This window comes from Neomonachus schauinslandi, chromosome 5 (genome assembly GCF_002201575.2).
Source record: "Neomonachus schauinslandi chromosome 5, ASM220157v2, whole genome shotgun sequence".
NCBI lineage: Eukaryota > Metazoa > Chordata > Mammalia > Carnivora > Phocidae > Neomonachus > Neomonachus schauinslandi.
Genome location: NC_058407.1, coordinates 85,974,458 through 85,996,207, shown reverse-complemented (window position 1 = coordinate 85,996,207; position 21,750 = coordinate 85,974,458). Strand labels below are relative to the sequence as shown.

General features: G+C 34.8%; 1 protein-coding gene across 3 annotated transcripts in view; it reads left to right on the top strand.

The window, feature by feature from the left end:
• Positions 1 to 21,750, top strand: part of PLEKHA5 (pleckstrin homology domain containing A5) — a 243,214-nt gene that overhangs the window by 192,913 nt on the left and 28,551 nt on the right. For 2 of the 3 annotated variants that reach the window (XM_044915450.1, XM_044915449.1), the window contains exons 17-24: positions 3,568 to 3,603; positions 4,113 to 4,175; positions 6,078 to 6,158; positions 6,292 to 6,441; positions 15,350 to 15,451; positions 19,052 to 19,163; positions 20,283 to 20,329; positions 21,119 to 21,307. In XM_044915450.1, coding sequence (XP_044771385.1) covers positions 3,568 to 3,603; positions 4,113 to 4,175; positions 6,078 to 6,158; positions 6,292 to 6,441; positions 15,350 to 15,451; positions 19,052 to 19,163; positions 20,283 to 20,329; positions 21,119 to 21,307 — 780 coding nt within the window. The remainder of the gene's footprint in view (positions 1 to 3,567; positions 3,604 to 4,112; positions 4,176 to 6,077; positions 6,159 to 6,291; positions 6,442 to 15,349; positions 15,452 to 19,051; positions 19,164 to 20,282; positions 20,330 to 21,118; positions 21,308 to 21,750) is intronic. The other variant, XM_044915451.1, reaches the window with a different exon arrangement.

Here is a 21,750-nt window from a genome sequence, read left to right as displayed (position 1 = left end):
CTCTTACTTCTGAACAAAGTTTTCTATCAATAAAGAAACAAAGTATTAAATATTTAAAGTTAAACAGCTTTACTTTTCAAAAGAAAATGAAATCTTTGTATTTTTATAGTAACCAGATTATAGAACCTTGACACTTCATTCCAAAATTCCACTGCTGAGAACCTTTAGCCCTTGTTCTGGAATTAATACCTTTCTCAGTATCTGAAGCTGTCACTTTATCATTTTATGTAAGGGTAAATGACAAGAGATCAAAGGCATTTTGTTGTAATAGGTTATACTTTCTACTTTTCATATTTTGTATATTTTCATTTGTGGGTTTTCAGTTTGGTTTGGATTGGTTTTTCTTTTTTATATTGATCAGTAATCAGGGTTGATGATGCAGAAGTCATTGCTGATTGAAATTACTCAGTTGCACTAAAAGTTCTAATTGGAATTTTCCAAAAGTGCGGTGATATCGGAGAGTGGTCTTATATACCGGTGTCACTGACCTGACCAGACCTATAGATTTATATAAATATATTTCCTCATTATTATATTTCCTTATTAAATATATGAATACTTGAAGGAGAAAAACTAAAATTGTACAAAACAGAAAAATCTGAATGGCTAACATCAGCAGCCATTCCTGGGCGTGAGCTAGGCCACCAATTACCAGGTAATGCATGTTGACTCTCAGTCCTGTCAAGTTGGGGTGTCTTCAGGCAGTCCTTTTTTAAAAATCAGCCATTAATAAAGTACTTAAATGGTACAGGGCACCACTGGTGGATAACAGTGACCTTCAGACACACTTCCCAAACTATATTATTAATTTGCCTAAGTTGAAATTAGATCTTATTTTTTTCTTCAGATTTCCGTTACCGTGTTATGATCCAAAGGAAATCTTCATGGAAGTTTATATTGTACACTCTTAAATTTGCTTCTGACGTATTACAGTGCTGTGTTATAGGTTCCTGAAATACACCTGAAAATAAGGTGGCACTATCATGTTTTATGACCTGTTATTCTGAATCATAGCCGTTGGGTTTTCTTGCAGGAGAAATGTTATGTTTGCATTTTCTTAGAAAAAAGAGGACACCTGAAAAATTACGTTATGTGGGAATTTTTTTAGAATTGGTAATATAAAAAGGACATAAAACTGAATCAAAACAAATGCTAAATCAATCCACATTGTGTTGAAAAATTCCTCTACACTTATTAATCATTTTACCGTCTTTCACAATTACATTTTTGTACTAGAGTTTTTATAAAATAATAATAAATATTATTTATTTTTTAAAAGTACGGACTAATATTAGCAAATACCTACAGTCCTGTGAGGATTTTTGAGTCCTCATAAAATGTCTAATTTTATCAAATATTTCCCCAAAAATGCTTTTTGGGGTTTATATATATGTATTTATTTATAAATTTTAAAATATATACATACATATTTAAAAGGGATACTGTAGAAAGTTATATTTTGATTAACAAAAGTAATTTTGTTTTAACCTAATGCCAACCCTGTGTTTTTAAATATTGTTAGATATTTTATTATGAAAAAGCTTTCTAAATAAAGCACATTTCCTTATATGTATGTATGTCAATAAAGTCTGTATAATACACTTCTCAAATTGAAGCTTGAACACTACTCAACCTTTCATAATTCTACATAGCCCATTTTCATTTGCTTTTTTAGTGTTGCTGAGATACTTCAGAAAAAGGTATTCAAACCCAGAACTTTTTTTTCTTTTGCTAAAGATGAATTTGAAAAATGATAAAAGAAGTATTGCCATGAAACATTTTAGGCAGAACTTAATGAGAATATTCATGAAATTACTTTTTTCTTATTAGTAGGATTTTCATAATGAGGACTAAGTAGCAGACTTCTTCAATTCTAGGTGGAAATTTTTTCAATAAACTATATCCATTTTTTCTTAAGAAAAGCCTCAGTAATTATTATCAGTAATGAAAAATAAACCATGCTTAAAAGTTAATTATTGGAAGAATAATCCTGTTTCCTTATTCTTTTCTTCTGATAGGTAAAAGCAATGTATAGTGGAAGGCTGATTATTTTAAGATTTTGTTAGTGTCTAATGAATATTTTTATTGAATAATTTGATAAAAGGTTTAAATAAATTTTTCAATGGTACTAAAAATACAGAAACAACAAAATAAATTAATGTATTGTGCAGTATATTTATATGGCTATAAGGATCTATCACTCTTAAATTGTAACAACACAGTACACATTTTTTATTAATTTGCCACTGATGTGAAAATGAATATGCAGTAAGATTCCCTAAATAAAAATAGTATACCAATACCCTAAATTTGTATTACACATTGCTAAATTTCCATTTTAAAATACGAGGCTTTTTTCTGTTGACCCTGGGATATAGGATACAATTCATATTTTAATCTAGGTGTAGCACTATCCACTAGTTACATCAAAATTTTATATTCTATGGTTTAGTAAAGCTGTTTTGCATTTAACTTTAAATATTAAGTAAAGTGTATTTGGACATTTAGGAGCTAAAGGCTTTACATCTCTTAACTTTTTATAAATGAGAAAATTTAATTTTGGCATTATCTTCATTTTTTATCATGGATCTAAGCATTTTAAAACTTATTTTTCATCACTTTTGTTTTCAGATAAGAGTACAAATTACTTTCTTGGATCTAGGTGCTTTAATTTAGAAAGACAATTGACACTTCTTAGGACATATTCAGTGGTCTTTATTTTAAAATAGTGCACAAGTATTCTGACTTCTGTCATTAAATTCATTTTTCATGTGGTAATTCATTTCTATGAAAGTTTTGTTTAATCACTGCATACCCTTAAATAGTCACAGATTCATTTGCATGAGGATGTGAAAGTAATGTCTTGAAATGAAACACATAAATCCAGGATTTCTTATTGTATGTTTGTAATGCTTACATTTTTAACCTCCTGATACCCACATTTCTAGATTCATTCAAAGATACTTGCTGTTTAAATTATGCCTCCTTCTAAGATGTAACTGGCAAGCAGTTTTTTACAGTGGGCATATATAGTTATAACCTTTTTTAATCATTTTTATTCATTTATATGTGTTTATGTGAAGTTTAATTTTCCAATCTAGAATGTAGTGGGGATACATTACTCCCATCCCTACTTAGAGAAGAAGTGTGCCATTTAGTAAACACGCAGTGAGCCCATGTCAATTTTTCCTGCTATGTTTTTGTTACTGTCTTAGCAGTCAATATAAAGTCAAAAGACAAGAGAGCGTGAAATATTGCTTGCAGAGGCTATGATGTTACCTGTGGTATCACTGACGGGGATGGCTTTTGAAATCTTGATTAACACAAGCAGAAGTGAAGGTTTGTTTGACCAAAAGATATTGGGACGAAGCCGAAGAAAGGATGTTTAAATGCACTGAGCAGTAATTTCTTGTAGTATCATAAGACAAATGGCGTCAATGAACACATATAAACTCTTTATGAAATTTGACTGTCCATAGTTTACAACATGGGCTTTCAGTTTTATGAGGTTTTGAATGAGTTTCCTGTTTTCAATTAAACTCATCCTTTTCCCCCATTATCTTTTAGTTCTTAAGACAGAAGAACAAGATAAGTTTATATTGTGTATGTGTGTTTATATATTATGTATATGTATACAGTATGTTACGGGTTTTGTTAATAAAGTTGTACTAAGATGTGTTCGCATTTGAGTGTACACATACACAGTTGTCTGATTATGTGTATACTGTGAAGGATGGTTTTGACTGCTGAAATATGCCTGGTTTGAATATTTGATTCAGTACAGTTGCTATGATTGTATTTGTCAATTTTTCATTAAAATAATGTGTGTCTTACAAATGGAAAATGTAAGGTGCTGTATAATTTGTTTGACCAACTTACTATTTTGTTTGACAAGCTTAAGTTAACATTTTTATGTATCTTGCATATTGTATCACTGTTAAATATTTTTCTGCTTTTGTAATGATCTGTGTTTGAATTAAACTTCTTAAAGTATAAGAATCATTAAAATCCCATTTTTGTTATTGTTATATAAATCTAAAATGTTAACTATAGGCTAAGTATATTTTTTAAATATTATTTTTAAACTTGCTACCTGACATTTTTTCCTATAGCTGTCACAAGATGAATGTAGAGGCACATTATACAAATACAGACCTGAAGAAGTGGATATTGATGTAAGTGTTAGTATGCTATATATATTGTCAGTACTCTGTTATATTCCCTGCCAAAACATTGGAAATAAGCATGACAAAAAGCTGCTTCTTCCTCCCTTGCCCTCCAAAATGACATCAAATAAAGTAGCATTTTCTTTTACATCTAGGTTAGATTAAATCATCACTCCTCTATGTATTCTATAACATACCCCCCCCCCCATAATTAGCAGTTGAGCATACTAAGAATCACTTAAAGGAAAGTAAAAGACATTTCTAATCAAAAAAAGTATGGAGGACTGGAAGCAAAGTAAAATTGTCCTGTCTTCTAGAGAAAGTATCAGCCTCTAAAAGTTCTATCACTACTTCCTTTTTAAAATTTAGTCTTTTTTTATTATATTTTAGATTGGTTGACTTACCATGTCGTTATACTTTCTCATTTCAGTATATTCCACTTGGTATAGCTTGAGTTTTGTCATCTAACAAAGACAGGGTAATTATTTTAACAGCTATGGCAAAGAAAGTGAAATCTCCAGTTTTCTTGCCTACTTGTCATTATGCAGTCAAGTTTGGGGCATATATACAGTTTATCCAGGTTTTTTATTTTCAGACATCTGGACAACTGGTTTATTGTAGTATTTAAATTTTCATGGAGTATCCTCTGATATTTTCATAATTAAAAAATTAGGGTAATACCAAGAGTTTCAAACATTTAAACTATTGAAAATGATTTTTTTTCTCCATTTAGCAAATTTTTATTTGTATTATTGCAGTTAGAAGCAATCTTTTCCTTATATTCTTTTATAAACATAAGAGCATAATTTTAAAATATAAAAACAGAATTCAGTTGATATTTTCATTAAGGATTGCATATATCACTTAACATACCTAGCAGTTGGTAGGTAAAAAAATATTAACCACATTGAAATGATTTAAAGTTATATGAGACTGCTCAATTACTAACAGTATCTCGAATTATGTAGATTAAATAATATGGTTGAAATGCTTTTTCACTTTATATGCATGTTAAGCGTTGTATCTTTAAAAGCTATTTTGGGGGCTCCTGAGTGGGTCAGTCAGTTAAGCATCTGCCTTTGGCTCAGGTCATGATCCCAGGGTCCTGGGATCAAACCCCACGGAGCCTGCTTCTCCCTTACCTCCCCGCTTGTGCTCTCTGTCGCTATTTCTGTCTTTCTATCTCTCAAGTAAATAAATAAAATCTTTTTTTTATTATTGTATTATGTTAATCACCATACATTACATCATTAGTTTTTGATGTAGTGTTCCATGATTCATTGTTTGCATATAACACCCAGTGCTCCATGCGGAACATGCCCTCTTTAATACCCATCACCAGGCTAACCCATCCTCCCACCCCCCTCCCCCCTAGAACCCTCAGTTTGTTCTTCAGAGTCCATAGTCTCTCATGGTTCGTCTCCCCCTCCAATTTCCCCCCCTTCATTCTTCCCTTCCTGCTATCTTCTTCTTCTTCTTTTTTTAACATATACTGTATTATTTGTTTCAGAGGTACAGATCTGAGATTCAACAGTCTTGCACAATTCACAGCGCTCACCATAGCACATAACCTCCCCAATGTTTATCACCCAGCCACCCCATCCCTCCCACCCCCCACCACTCCAGCAACCCTCAGTTTGTTTCCTGAGATTAAGAATTCCTCGTATCATTGAGGTCCTATGATACATGTCTTTCTCTGCTTGACTAAATAAATAAAATCTTTAAACTAAATAAATAAAAAGCTATTTTTTATTTTACTGATTGAAATAAAGATTGGCCTAATTAGGTATTATTCTATGGCTATCTTAAATGTGTTTTCTTGTTACACCTACCTTCAGTTACGGGACTACCTACTGCCAATTACAGGAAAAATAAAAAATCGCTAACAACAGATTTTCTCTTAAAACCTAGGCCAAGTTAAGCCGGTTATGTGAACAAGATAAAGTGGTACATGCCCTGGAAGAGAAACTTCAGCAACTCCACAAGGAGAAAGTAGGACAATTATGTTTATTATCTCAGTTGATGTTACTTTTTATGCTTATTATTAGGACACTGATAAAACTAAAGTAGAAAGAATTAATTCGATGATGCAGAACATTAAGTGTAATTATTTTTATTATAATAGTACACGCTTGAGCAAGCTTTGCTGTCAGCCAGCCAAGAGATAGAAATGAATGCAGATAACCCAGCAGCCATTCAGACCGTGGTGTTACAGAGGGACGATTTACAAAACGGACTCCTCAGTACATGTAGAGAACTCTCTCGAGCCACTGCCGTAAGTAGCAGATTTTTTTCTAGTAAGAGTCACTGAAATATTATGTGGTTCTTTTTTCTTTTTTTTTTTTCTATTTGTTTCTATCTAATTTGACTGTCTTTGGGATTATTCTTTACTATAACAAGAAATTAATTTGTTATTAACTAATAATAAAAATTAAGAGGTGATTTGTTTTCTGATGCAAAATAAATATAATTATTTCTCTTATAGTAAGCATTCTTTTCCTTGTGAAATAGTTGTTTATAAGGGAGATAAATACTCCATTTATGTATTATTAAAACGAAAACTTATTATGTTAACGTTATTGCATTAAGAGAATAAGTCTTTCGGGACACCTGGCTGGCTCAGTTGGTAGAGCATGCGACTCTTGATCTCAGGGTTGTGAGTTTGAGCCCCATGTTGGGTGTAGAGATTACTTAAAAATAAAATCTTTTTAAAAAAGAGAAGAAAAGTATTTTGTGGATTTCAGGGGAGTTAGAATAATTTTGGGAAGGTGGTAATTGGATTCATTTAACCAACCATTTCAATAAAAAAAGACACCTGTGAAATGTTTTTAGGAAGCTGTTGACATTATCATTTAATAGCTGCAGTGTTGATCTCAGTTTAGATATTTCCATTATTTCATTTGATTCTCTTAATTATACTGTGATGTTCATAAATTTTTTAAGAATTTAATATCCTTTCAGTTGTGATCTCCTTGAAATCAGAACCCTATCTCGTTCATCTTTGTAGTTCTGGCATCCAGCGCTGTAGGATGTGCATTAAAAATTTTATCATTGAGGGACACAAGGGTGGCTCAGTCGGTTAAGTGTCCGACTCTTGATCTCAGTTCAGGTGTTGATCTCAGGGTCCTGAGTTCAAGACCCATCCAGGGTTCCATGCTCAGCAGGAGCCTGCTTTAAAAAAAAAAAAAGTGATGATTGAACCAAATGACTTACCCAGTGTTAAAAGCTAATAAATGCTATGCCTAGAATTCAAACCCATGTCTTCTGAGCATAATCCTGAAGACTTAAATCTACATAGATTTTCTCTAATAGAGTCAAAAAGAAAATACATGCACATGAAATGTTGTCTAAAAGGAAGTAGTCACTTAGTTAACCAGGGGTGGGTAGGATTTGGATAGGAAGGGACAGAAAAGGGTAGTCCATACAGGATAAAATGCCTTGAACCACAACAAAGAGATGAGAATGTGAGAGACATGTTTGGAGAAACAAGAAATAAAAGTAACTGACTGGAGTAGAGGATTAGGAATATGACATTAGAAGGGGAAAACGGGGCTAGGTTGTCAATGCCAAGCTAATGAAAAGCTCAGTATCCCTATGGCAACCTGAGTCAAATCAAAATGTAGTTGGGAACTATTTCATGATTTGGTATCTGTTTTGGAAAATTCTGAGGCTGAGTGTTCAATTGAACTGTTATTTTTTCCCCTTACCAAATGGGTTTAGTAACTTAAATTTGACCAGTAGACTTAAAAATGTTTTAGTAGAAATTAATCATGTTTGAATATCCCATTTTCTGGTTGTTACCCATATAATCACTTTCCAGGTTTCTTTTTCTTTGCCTTCAGCGTTATTCATTGGTCATTACAGACCCTCAGTGTGTTCCTCTAACACATGTCTTACTACATAGAATACAAACTATACTATTGCCTTTGTAAACTTGTTCATATTTGTAGCTCAAGCCTAACAGCATATGGTTAACAGTCAGTGGATGTTGATTAGATTTAAAATTGAATTACATTTATGCTAGCAGAATCCCAGAGGATTCCTCTAATTCTTTCACAGTTGCTTGAGGTCATTGGTTCAAATCCAAGTCATGAGGTATAAAAGATACAAGAGGTATAACATTAACACTCCCAAAGATCAAAGCTTTGATTCTGAGAACATCTTCTCCTCACCTAGTTGGCCATTTAGGTATGTAAAATTAGGATTAACACAAGGCAGACATGTAAAGCAGTGTGCCTATTATGTTTTATTTAATTCCTGATACTATATCTTCTCTCTAGAAGCCCCATCCAACAAACATACATGCTTTAAGCACATAGTGCCTCTGTGTTCTCACCTTGTTTCTACTTCTTTTTACCTAAGCCTGGTTAGTGAGAAAGGTTGTAATAACAGTCAGTTACGCTTGAAATTTTTCAGTGTGTCATTATCTTAGTTTGGGGTCTTTTCTGAAAGCAGAGCCTAAGATGAGGGACTGGGTTAAGATAGTTTATTTAGGAGATGATTCCAGGAAGCAGAAATGAGGGTGTGTGGAGAATAAGACAGGAAGGGAGAAAAGTTAGGAAAGGTTTCCCTACTGAGCTGGTTTCCACTCTATGGAACTGGGGACTCTCTGAGGAAATGAGTAGATGCCCCAGAATTTTCTACTGAAGGCTGAGAGGCTATGTCTCATTGGTTGAAGTTACCCCAGTGTCCTTAATTCACCCACACATCCAAACTGCCGTAGCTGGCTTGCCATGAGACTCTGGTGTGCGTGGAATTTACCACAGTCCCTTGAAATTAGGTGGGCAAAGGGGATATAGTGTGAAGCTCCATAAAACATCTGCTACAGTCATCTCTCTTGGAATTTGCATTAGGCCTCATGCCCATATGTAAGAGAAATATTCTTAGGCTTTATCAGCTCAATGGCTGCTTCTCTTACTCTACCCAACAATTCAAGGAACCAGATAATTTGTGGCTCATGTAATAATGGCAGCAAAATATATTTGTAATTCTGTGTTTTTCACATATATTATCTAGTTTGATCTTTAAGAAAATCCTATGCAAAATAAATAATTATCTCCATTTATTTTCATTTTTATTATCTTCACTGCACAGATAAAGAAACTGAAGTTCATGGAGCCAAAATGACTTGTGTAGGTGACATAATTAGTAAGGAACAGAATCAACACCTAAATCAAGGACTTCTTAATTCTCAGGCTTCTGTACTTTCTAGTCCATTTCACTATCTATGTGGTCACATAACATGTACTTTCTGGAACTTGAAATCAAATTTAAATTACCTTACTCAACAATCCAAAATTGGAATTTCAGAAATCATAAAGCAGGTATAAAGGGCTCCCATTCATCCTGAATCATGCCAGTAGTTAGCTTATACATTTATGCACTGCAAAAATAATACCAGTATATGAAGTAATAACAGTAATCAGGAATATTTCTTGGAGCAGTTATTGGGTACCAGATTCTAAGTACTTAACATGTACTTAATCCCCATAACCCCTTGGCATGGGTACCATTATTATTACGTTAAAGATGGAAAACAGAGAGATTACCCAGGATTACAGTGAATAAGTTGTGTGTATAGACTTCCATTAAACTGATTTGTGTTCTAAGTTGGATTCTAGCTAGGAGGACCATAAGTAAACAGATTTTAGACTCCGGTGGATATACCAGAGTTTAGGATTATAAACTTACAGGGACAGGGAAGCCGGACAAAGGAACTGCTTTGGGGAAAAGCTTGCACATTAAATACCTTCATATATTCATTCATACTCCAGGTAATAAAGAGTTTCTGAGAATCATGGTTACAATAGTGTCGTTTTTTTGTAGTAGTGCCATCAATATTTATGAATTTGCATGGAATCAGTTCTGAAAGATTTTAAGATAATTGATTTTAAAGATTTAAAAGAGAGTGAGCACGTGATGAGTGGAGGAAGGAGCAGTGGGAGAGAATCTTCAAGCAAACACATCTTCAAGCTGACTCCCCGCTGAGCTGAGCCTGATGCCTGGCTCCAGAGATCGAGACCTGAGCTGAAACCGAGAGTTAGACGCTCAACCAACTGGGCCACCCAGGCGCCCCAGTACAATTTTTAAATACCTGGTTATTTTATAATTACAATACAACATCCCCCCAAAAAGAGATAGTCAGGTATGATATGCCTCCTGATGCGCTGCAGTAGAAAGTGCCCAACAACAGATGTGAGGCATTTTTATCAGAAAATCAAATCTAAATCTCAACAAGCCTCAATATGTAACTGTGAGTTTATGGGAAATAAAAGGAAACAGAAGAGCATGTAAGGAATACCTAGGAACTCAATTAGCAAAATATAGAGTAGGAGAAATTCTGCAGATCAAGTGACCCAATCTCATCCCCATATAAGTAGCAGGGGCATAGAGAGGATGATAGGGGAAACTTGTAATTTTTTTAAAACATTTTTAAGAAAGGGGTGCCTGGATGGCTCAGTCGGTTAAGCTTCTAGCTTCAGCTCAGGTCATGATCTTGGGATTCTGGGATCGAGCCCCACATTGGGCTCCCCACAGAGCAGGGAGTCTGCTTGTTCCTCTCTCTCTCTGCCCGTCTCCCCCTACACCCCGCTGGTGCTCTCTCTCACTCCCTCTCCCTCTCTCTCAAATAAATAAAATCGTAAAAAAAAAATACATACTGAAGTATTAATAGATGAAATGATGTGATGCTTGTTGTTTGCCTTGAAATAATCCCCCAAAGATAGAATATGTGCGTACTATAGATGAAACCAGAATGGCCATGTATCCATACTGTTGAATTCAGAGTGGGCCCTACTTTTGCCTATATTTGTGAATTTCCGTTGTATATGTCTGAGAAAGATTAAAAGAAAATCCACAGAATTGCTAACAAAAGTGTAGTACATTAATAGGTATTTTTTCTTTCCCTATATTCTAGCATTTCTACATTTATAATTATACAAATTTATTACATCTAAAATTTGTACAATAAATAGCCACTTTCTTTGAGATGGAATATAGTTTTTATTTCAGAGATTAGAAGAGGAACTAGATACGAGTTAAAGATTATAAAAATAGATTACACGTTTATGTTTATGTAGCATATTGTATAGCTGTTCCCATGGCTGCATTTGGTTATAAATTGCCATTGATATTGGACAAGAAAAGGAGGGGTGCTTGGCTGGCTCAGTCATTAGAGCATCCAACTCTTGATCCTTGGGGTTGTAAGTTCAAGCCCCACGTTGGGTAGAGAAATTACTTAAAAATAAAATCTTAAAAAAAAAAGGAAAGGAAAGGTCTTATTACATTAAAACTTGGAAATGAGTTATTTGTCCTAATACTTTCTTAATAAAAATGATAATACGTATTCCTATAGCTCTACTGGTAGATATTAAAATCCTCATTTTACTTGTTCCACATCCTGAAGTTAGACTGAGTCAAATTTTTTAACATCTTCTGCCATCCCTGTAACAATCTTACATGTGTACACACATTTTTATTTTTTTACCTTTGTTAGAGTATAAATATTCTCAGAAAAGGACACAATTTAAGTGCACAGATATGGCTGACATCCATATCAACACACTGAATTTTACTAAAATACCAGAAACTCCCCTCCCAATGACTGCTTTCCTCCCAATGACATCCATATCAACACACTGAATTTTACTAAAATACCAGAAACTCCCCTCCCAATGACTGCTTTAGAACCACCATTATCTGACTTAAACTATACATTAGCTTTTTGCTTATTTTTGAACTTTATTAATCATATATATATAAATCATGTATAATCATATAGTATATACTCTTTGGCTTCTTTTAACATTGTGAGAGGAATCCATGTGGCTGTAGATTGCAAGATGTCATGTATTCTCTTAACTGTATATAGCATGAAACTCTCCATGCTTTTTATCAAAAGCACTGTCTCCTGACTTAATGCCTGTGATTTTAAGATAATTGAATGTTTAAAAGTCATTACCCCCCCCTTTTTTTTTTAAGATTTTATTTATTTATTTGACAGAAATGCAGCGAGAGAGGGAACACAAGCAGGGGGAGTGGGAGAGGGAGAAGCAGGCTTGCCGCTGAGCAGGGAGCCCGATGTGGGGCTCGGTCCCAGGACCCCAGGATCATGACCTGAGCTGAATCATGACCTGAGCCGAAGGCAGATGCTTAACAACTGAGCCACCCAGGTGTCCCTAAAAGTCATTACCCCTTTTAATTGCCTTATCAAACTATATATTATCTTCTTGAAAAAAAAAAAAAAACCCGTAAGGTCATATTTAAAGATTTTCAACATGGTATTTGTGAATTTGTCAATGAAATGCTCGGCCAGGTATTGGAAGAAACTGATGTTATGCCAGCGCTGCCACTTTCCTTGCTGTCCTCTGTTGATTTGTGTCCTGCCCACCCATAACCATGTTTGAGGAGCCCAGAGACAAAGGCAGAAACAGCTAAGCCCATCAGGATTATGGGTCTCAAGCCAAATGTTATAGCGCAGTGACGGCAGGACTTTCCAGGCTAGAAAACTTGAAAGTGTATTGTGTTTCTTCACCCTTAAAATAATTTCTAGCTCGGGCGCCTGGGTGGCTCAGTTGGTTAAGCAACTGCCTTCGGCTCAGGTCATGATCCTGGAGTCCCCGGATCGAGTCCCGCATCGGGCTCCCTGCTCAGCAGGGAGTCTGCTTCTCCCTCTCCCGCTCCCCCCCCTCTTGTGCTCTCTCTCTCAAATAAATAAATAAAATCTTTTTAAAAAATAATAATACTTTCTAGCTCTAGAGTTAATGTTTTCTGTACTTCTAGGATTAGAAAGGCAAGGATTCTTACCTTCCTAAAATGTTCTTACAGAGGCACCTGGGTGGCTCAGTCGCTGAGCATCTGTCTTCGGCTCAGGTCATGATCCCAGAGTCCTGGGATCAAGCCCCACATTGGGCTCCCTGCTCGGCAGGAAGCCTGCTTCTTCCTCTCTCACTCCCTCTGCTTGTGTTCCTGCTCTTGCTATCTCTCTCTCTGTCACATAAATAAATAAATCTTTAAAAAAAAAAAAGTTCTTACATTTGGATGCTTCTATAGCCTTTGAACCGACCCTACACCTGCCTTTTCTCCAAGAGAGGTTAGGTGTTAACCTGGCAATGCCATCTTATTTGCTGAGCCACCATGGAGTCTGGAGATAAATAAATAAGGAGATCGGTACCCTTATTCATTCAGGTAAAAGTTTGCTGGAGCCAAGTTAGAAGACTAATATTTACACCATATAGAAGAGGTAAAAACCGGGGCGACTGGGTGGCTCAGCCGTTAAGCGTCTGCCTTCGGCTCAGGTCATGATCCCAGGGTCCTGGGATCGAGCCCCACATCGGGCTCCCTGCTCGGCGGGAAGCCTGCTTCTCCCTCTCCTACTCCCCTTGCTTGTGTTCCCTGTCTCACTGTGTGTCTCTCTGTCAAATAAATAAAATCTTTTAAAAAAATAAAAAAAAGAAGAGGTAAAAACCTTTAGTCCTTTATCACTTTGCCTTTTAAAAATTTTATTCTTGTGAAATCAGTTAAATAGACTCCCTAAATTATCTATATAATATAGAGATGATAAAAAAAAATCTCCAGTGGTATATCTCTACTTTTTAAAAAATAAAATTCACTGTAAAACCTGCTTAAGGAGATATCTTAGATTCAAAAAGCAATTATCCCAAATGGCCAAATTCTAACACTCATTTTAATTTTTAAAAGTATGTACTTTGAATAATTTTTCATTGCCTGAGGTTTGTTTTTTTTTTTAAGATTTTATTTATTTATTTGACAGAGAGAGAGAGTGAGAGCGTGAACACAAGCAGGGGGAGTGGAAGAGGGAGAAGCAGGCTTCCCACCGAGCAGGGAGCCCAACATGGGGCTCAATCCCAGAACCCTGGGACCATGACCTGAGCCAAAGGCAGACGCTTTACGACTGAGCCACCCAGGCTCCTCTCATTGCCTGAGTGTTTTCAAGTAATTTTAAGCTAGTTACACAATAGACAAATAACTTTTTTTTTTTTTTTTTTTTTTAAGATTTTATGTATTTGAGAGAGAGCGAGCACAAGCAGGGGGAGCGGCAGGGAGAAGGAGAAGCAGACTCCCCACTGAGCAGGGAGCCCAACTTGGGGCTCGATCCCAGGAACCTGAGATCATGACCTGAGCCAAAGGCAGATGCTTAGGCAGATACTTATCTGACTGAGCCACCCAGGTGCCCCAGAAGTAAAATAACTCTTTAAAAGAGAACCATTAGGAACAAACTGTTAAGATTATTGTGTAACATTGTGTCAACTATTCTTCAATTAAAAAAAAAAAAACTGTTTAGATTATTTTAAATAACCTTTCCTCCATACTCCATACCCTCTTTCCTTATCCCAAGACTATTAGTGTTGTTAAACTGACGTTTCCCGGGGCGGGCTTCATTCAGCACAGTTCAGGGCATGAAATCTCTGGTTGTGGAAGATTCTTAGACAAGAGTTACTAATTCATTTTACAACAGTGCTCCCTATATTTTTGTTGTTTGTGTTACATGTGCCAACACCACACCATATACTAGTAATAAAACTGATCAAGATCCTTGCCTTACTTTATCAATTTGTTGACTTCATACCACTCTGAAATGTCTGAAGAGTAATTACAACCTATAGAAGAGTACCTACACTCCCATAGAATAGCATCCTGAAACAGTGAAGTGACAATGTATTTTTGACCATTTGTAGAATCATTCCATATTCAATAGATGACAGGTGGTTAAATACCAATGTGAAAATTTTCTCTGTGATTTTAGGGTTGGGGGTGATTTTTTTCCAAAGGAGAAAAATATAGGTGAGTAGCATCTATATTGAGTCTCTATAAGCAGGATTCACTGATTTATTTACCTGAATTAGGTTTATTACATTACTGTAAGTTTATTCCGAGTAAAGATACATCAGGCTTCTGGTGTTATTGAAAATCCAACATGCTAAAATAGAACTATTTAGTATTTTTCATTTATGGAGAAATTTTAACCAGGGTAGATAAGATAATGCTTTAAACAGGAAAGGAAAGGAAAAATGAATTATAAGGAAAATGAATTACAAAAGTTTTTATTTTGCCCAATATTAACTACACAATTTTCTAAAACCTAGAAAGCTTGTAGTTGCAGTGATAACAATATAAAAGCACATTTTCCCCCATTAAAGTAATTAATGCTCTTTGATTTTTAGGAACTGGAACGAGCATGGAGAGAATATGACAAGTTAGAATATGATGTAACTGTTACCAGGAACCAGATGCAAGAACAGCTAGATTGCCTTGGTGAAGTTCAGGTACAGAAGTGAATTTTTTTTTTGCATTGTCTCAACTGGTTTCGACTGATACTGTACAATCCACTTCGTTAGATTTGTGCATGCCCATGGGGTGCCTGGGTGGCTCAGTCGTAAAACGTCTGCCTTCGGCTCAGGTCATGATCCCAGGGTCCTGGAATCGAGCCCCACATCGGGCTCCCTGCTCAGCGGGAAGCCTGCTTCTCCCTCTTCCACTCCCCCTGCTTGTGTTCCTGCTCTCTCTCTCTCTGTCAAATAAATAAAATCTTAAAAAAAAAAGATTTGCGCATGCCCTTAATAGTTTTTACATTATTGGCCACCTAAGACATAGGTTTAAATACTTTCAATAATAGGAATCTTACTATCCCATGAAGTGGCCCATTTCTCATTATTTAAAAGTTCTTTTTTCTGTTGGGCACATGGTGTGATCCCTGTGATGTTTTTGCTCCTGCCTAACTGTGTTAAACTTAGTATTGAAGTGTTGAATTTAAATGGACTTATCAAATAAAGGATAACTTATCTTTTCATAAAATTTATTATAATCCAGGGCACCTGGCTGCCTCAGTCAGTACAGTGTGCAACTCTTGATCTTGGGGTTGTGAATTCAAGCCCCATGATGGGTATAGAGATTACTTAAAAATAAAAAAATAAAAATTTATCCTAATGCATTCTGTATTAAATTCCTCTTTTTTATCAAACTATTTTAGCCTATTGACTTTTGATATGTTATTGGATAGGGAAAGATGCAGCACTGCTTAGCATAAAGAATCCAGTTTTGTAAACACTCACATCTAGAATTAAGTTCCAGGTGTTAATTTTCTTGTCTGTAAAATAGAAACAGTAATACCTGTCTTAAAGTGTTGCTCTGAGAAAGGGAAGATAATATATGTTCGAGAAAATAGTAAAAGTCACTTCATGCTTGTGACTATAAATTTAGCCATCTGCCTTGGAAACCTTATGGACTCAACAGACAAGTCAATACAAGGAATAAAGGTTAGTAAAGTTGACTCTTAGAAAACCAACTGTCCTCCATCTGGGCTGTCCAGTATAGTAGCCACGAGCTACATGCTATTGTTGGGCTTGAAATGTTGCCAGTGTGATGAGAAACTAAATTTTTAATTGTATTTCATTTTAGTTATCTAAATTTAAGTACCCACATGTGGTTGTGACTTCTATATTGAACACTGGGGTCAATACTAACTATAGTAGGAAAAAAAAAAAAAACCTGAAATATCTAAGAAATAACCCAGGGGTCAACAAACTTTTTCTGTAAAAGACCAGATATTAAAATATTTTAGATGTTGCAGATGTATATACTCGGTCACATAATCTTGGGCAGTTTTGTTTTTTTTTTTTTTTTTTTTTTTTTTTTTTTTTTTTTTTTTTTTTTTAAGATTTTATTTATTTATTTGAGAGCGAGAGAGAGAGCACAAGAGGGAGGAGAGGGAGAGGGAGAAGCAGACTCCCTGCTGAGCAGGGAGCCCGATGCGGGACTCGATCCCGGGACTCCAGGATCATGACCTGAGCTGAAGGCAGTCGCTTAACCAACTGAGCCACCCAGGCACCCAGTTTTGTTTTTTTTATAACCCCTTGGGATGTGAAAATTCATTTTTAGCTTTCAGGCCACAGCAGTTTACCTGATTTAACTTAACAAAAAATGTTTATCATGAAAATGTAATGTCTATATTATAGGACATAAGATTTGAATAAATAGAGAAGTGGAATTGGTATACCATGTTCATGGATGGCCTAATTTAACATTCTCTAATGAAAATTCTTCATATAAACTCAAATTCTATTCTAATCAGATTTCCTCCAGAATTCTTTCAAAAAATTAACAAAATAGTACTAATATTTTAAAGGTATGATGAAGGCCACAATATTGTTTTGTTTTGAAAAATAAAGAACTAAAAGGCTCACTCTATGAGCTATAACATTGCACATAGACCAGTTACATAATGACTCTGCACTTCAGTATTCACAACTGTAAAATAAAAATTATAGTGCCTACCTCTATCAGGTTATTATAATGACTAAATATGTTGATATTTTTGAAGCACTTAGAATAGTATCAGGCACATAAAACATACTGTATAGTGTTTATTAAATAAATAAGTAAACGGGGCACCTGGCTGGCTCAGTCGGGAGAGCAGGCAACTCTTCATCTAGAGGTTGTGAGTTCAAAACCCACATTGAGCATAGAGCTTACTTTAAAAATAATAATAATAATTAAGTAAATAAGCAAACAATGAAGGCAACATAAACAAACTTAAAAGATGGCATACTGGCAAAAAGTATTGTTAACCACTAAAATTCAACAAGAGTGACTATTTTGATCTTCAAGGAAATTTCTTTGATTTGGAGAAGCGATACATTAGAAAAATGGACAGAGAACATGACTTGTTAATCTATAGAAAGTAAAACTCAGATTGCTAACAAGTGTTTGAATACTGTTCAGAGTCACCATAATCAGAGAAATGCAAAATAATACAAAAATGAGATTTTCATTGTACACCTTTCAGATAGGTAAAACTACATACATTTTTTTTAATTATTGCAAAAATAATATGTATCCTATATACATGTGCACATATCTGATTTTTATAATTGAAATTCACTCCCTAGAAGTCTCTATCAGTATTCACATCCCTGGGTTGTCCTTGTGTTTGGGTCTTGTGTGAATACTTCCTTCTTTTATTTTGATGCTTCTAGCCCTGTGGCTTGGGAAACTGGGTAACCAAGGTTATGTAGTGCCTTTTTGAAGCAGCGTAGCACATAGTCCTCATGTTTATAGACTTTAAAAGCATATTTTCACCCCTCAGAGGACTTTTTAGCTAAAATTTTTTTCTGGTTAATGTGACAGTTTTGTACTTCATTGCCCTTTTTTAAAAAAATAATTTACATTCCTGGGGCGCCTGGGTGGCTCAGTCGTTAAGCGTCTGCCTTCGGCTCAGGTCATGATCCCAGGGTCCTGGGATCGAGCCCCACATCGGGCTCCCTGCTCCGCGGGAAGCCTGCTTCTCCCTCTCCCACTCCTCCTGCTTGTGTTCCCTCTCGCTGTGTCTCTCTCTCTGTCAAATAAATAAATAAAATCTTTAAATAAATAAATAAATAAATTTACATTCCAAAAAATGATATTTCTTGTTATCCAACGTATCAATAAGTCATAGAGTTCTATTAGAATCTTACTGGAAACCAATATGGTCTCATTTTCTAGAATTTCTAGAACTTAGGAAATTAGTATACTTCCCATTTATTTTTTCTTCTCCCTTAAAAATATTTTTTTAAATTTGAGTTTGTGAGTTTCTATTTTGTTCTGTTTTCTTTTTGTTTTCCATTTTTTAGTTCCTTGTGATCAGCAATAATGCAAGCCAAAGCTTATTGAACAGATGTGAAATAGTGCACTTAAGTCTGAGAAATTGAATTTTTTCTTTCTCTGCTTCATCAAAGGCCACAGAAGTTGAAAAATTGGGAGAATCACATAGAGCATGTTAAATATTCTCAAAACTTAATCCACTGCAATTCTCATTTTTTTAAATATATAATTAGTGGGATTTACAACTTTTTTTTTTCCCCTTCTATGTGGGCTCTTTTTCGTGAAAGACTGAATCAGCAGGAATTCAGCGTGCACAGATTCAGAAAGAACTTTGGAGAATTCAGGATGTCATGGAAGGACTGAGTAAACACAAACAGCAAAGAGGCACTACAGAAACAGGTAAATCAGCTTTTCTGCAGTAATTGACCATAATCTTACGTCTCAGTGGAATGACACACGGTGCCTGGCTGACTCAGGTAAAAGAGCATGCAACTCTTGATCTCAGAGTCGTGAGTTCGAGCCCCGTGTTAGCCCCGTGTTGGGTATAGAGATTACTATACAATAAATAAATAAACTTTTTAAATAAATAAATAAGTAAATAGGATGATGCATAGAATTGGATTTCTTTTGTTATATGAATGGATTTTTGACATCAGAAAACAGGCACTCTTGTAACGTTGAATCAGTACACTAAGTTTATAAAGTAAAAAACAAAAGTTCTGCCAGCCTCACCCACAGCAAAAATAAATTACTGTTTTTTATATATAATTATACACATGCATAATGTTTTGCTTTTGTGATTTTTTTTTTCCCCACAACAAAGAATGGAATCATAGTATACTTATTTTTCAACAATTTGGTTTTTTCTCCTTAACAGTATAGTGCAATAATAACTGTAAGAGTCCATTGTATAGATGAACTATAATGTATCCATTTGTGTTGTTGGACATACAGGTTGTTTCCAGGTATGGGATTTGGTTTTTTTCTGTCATAAACCATGTTGTGTGTGTGTGTGTGTGTGTGTGTGTGTGTGTGTGTGTTATTGTATATATAGCTAAACGTGAAGGCTAGAGATTACAAGAAGTTGGAAATGAGCACGCATCTTTCATTTTGCTAGGCACAGCCAAATTGCCCTTCTAAATAATTGTACTGAATTATATTTACATCAGTAGTGCTTCAGAAAACCCATTTCCCTATATTCTTGTTTAAACTAGATATTTTAATTTGTGTTTTTAAATACAGTTGCTTTCAGATTCTGGAAACATTAATAAACAAGGGATTAGAAACTGAAGGCTTCATTTAAAATAAGTGAAATGGGGGCGCATGGCTGGCACAGTGAGTGGAGCATGCGACTCTTAACCTTGGCGTTGTGAGTTCAAGCCCCACTTTGGGTGTAGAGATTACTTAAAAATAAAATCTTTAAAAATAAGATAAAATAAATGAGATGAAATGATTCCTTTTAATGTAGATTTAAAGAATATGTTTAGTGTAAGTAGTTACATTTTGGGTTTTTTTTAGGTATGGCAGGGTCAAAGCCTTTCTCAACAGTTAAGTACAAAAATGAGGTAAGTTTGGATTATCTATCGCTAAATTATTTTAAATGTGTAACACATGAATTAGAATTTGTCTTCTCTTCATAACAGAAATGTTTCCTAAATATATTTAAGTTACTGTTTTAATCTTGAAATTTCACTGATTCAGTACTTTGGTACTTCTAACAGATGTGATTTTTCTTCCCTTAATGCAAAAAAAAAAAAAAAAGTTGAATCACTACTTTTCATCTGTGTTAAAACTTTAACATTGTCATACTTTTTCTAATACAAGTAATTTGAATATTTATCATTGTTTCTTATTCTTGGTAAAATTTGTAGGATGATTGATTGATAAGTTGGCTGTGTGTCATGCATACCATAGAGAAATTACAACTACAAAGAGATACTGTCAACCTGATTGAAACCATCTGTGGTCTTGAATTTTGTATTAAAACCAATCAAAAAAATGTTTATTTTGTCTCTTAAAATTACCAGAAAAAAGTAAGATTTTTAAATTAATTATTTTCTTCTATTTTTAAAGTGAAATAACAGTAGTTTTATACATCTTTTTTGATGTTAAGCTTCAGATGAACACTAACCCATATGTTACAGGAAAAAATTAGATAAAACCATATTTAAGACCCAGTTACTGGCTATCATACTTTGCATTTTTTATTTACTTTCCAATATGAGACTTTTGGCTTGGCAGTGTCCCTTTAATTATCTTAAAGTGAATTTAAGTTAACTTACCATTGCAAAGAATTTAGATATACTTAATTCAATATGCTTATCTAAATAAGGTGACTATTCTACAATCTTTAGGAAGAGGAAGTAGTCCCACCTCGTCCTCCACTTCCTCGGTCCTATGACTTTACAGAGCAGCCTCCCATAATCCCCCCTCTGCCCAGTGATAGCAGCTCCTTGCTCTGTTATAGCAGGGGCCCAGTCCATCTGCCTGAAGAAAAGAAGAGTCATCAAGTTCAAGGATATCCAAGAAATGGATCTCACTGTGTAAGTGGCTTCATTAGCCACAGAATAATCAATCATGTACCTGCCCTCTCATTTTTGAAAGTTTATTTTACACTCAAACTTTTTGTTAATTATAACCCCACTTTTAGCCAGTGTTTTTCTGTTTGTTTATATATAGTTATCATTTGTGCTTTTCCTGTTTTGGTTTTACCATTCTCATTTTTTTATATTTTTACAATTTTAATACTTCATAATTTCATATTTTTAATAAATGTTTTTGTAAAGTGGTTACTTTGCATTTGCCTAAGAAGTCATATTTTAAATATACCATTTCAGGATATTAGAGGCAAAATATCCTTGGATCAGAAAGAAGTGAAAATGAAAAAAGATTGTTGCTAGGAATGATAAAAGGGTTGGGATATAGGCAGTTCCATCTAGGAAAACTATTAGAGGATGTGGACATTGCCAAGGAGAGATGTTACCCA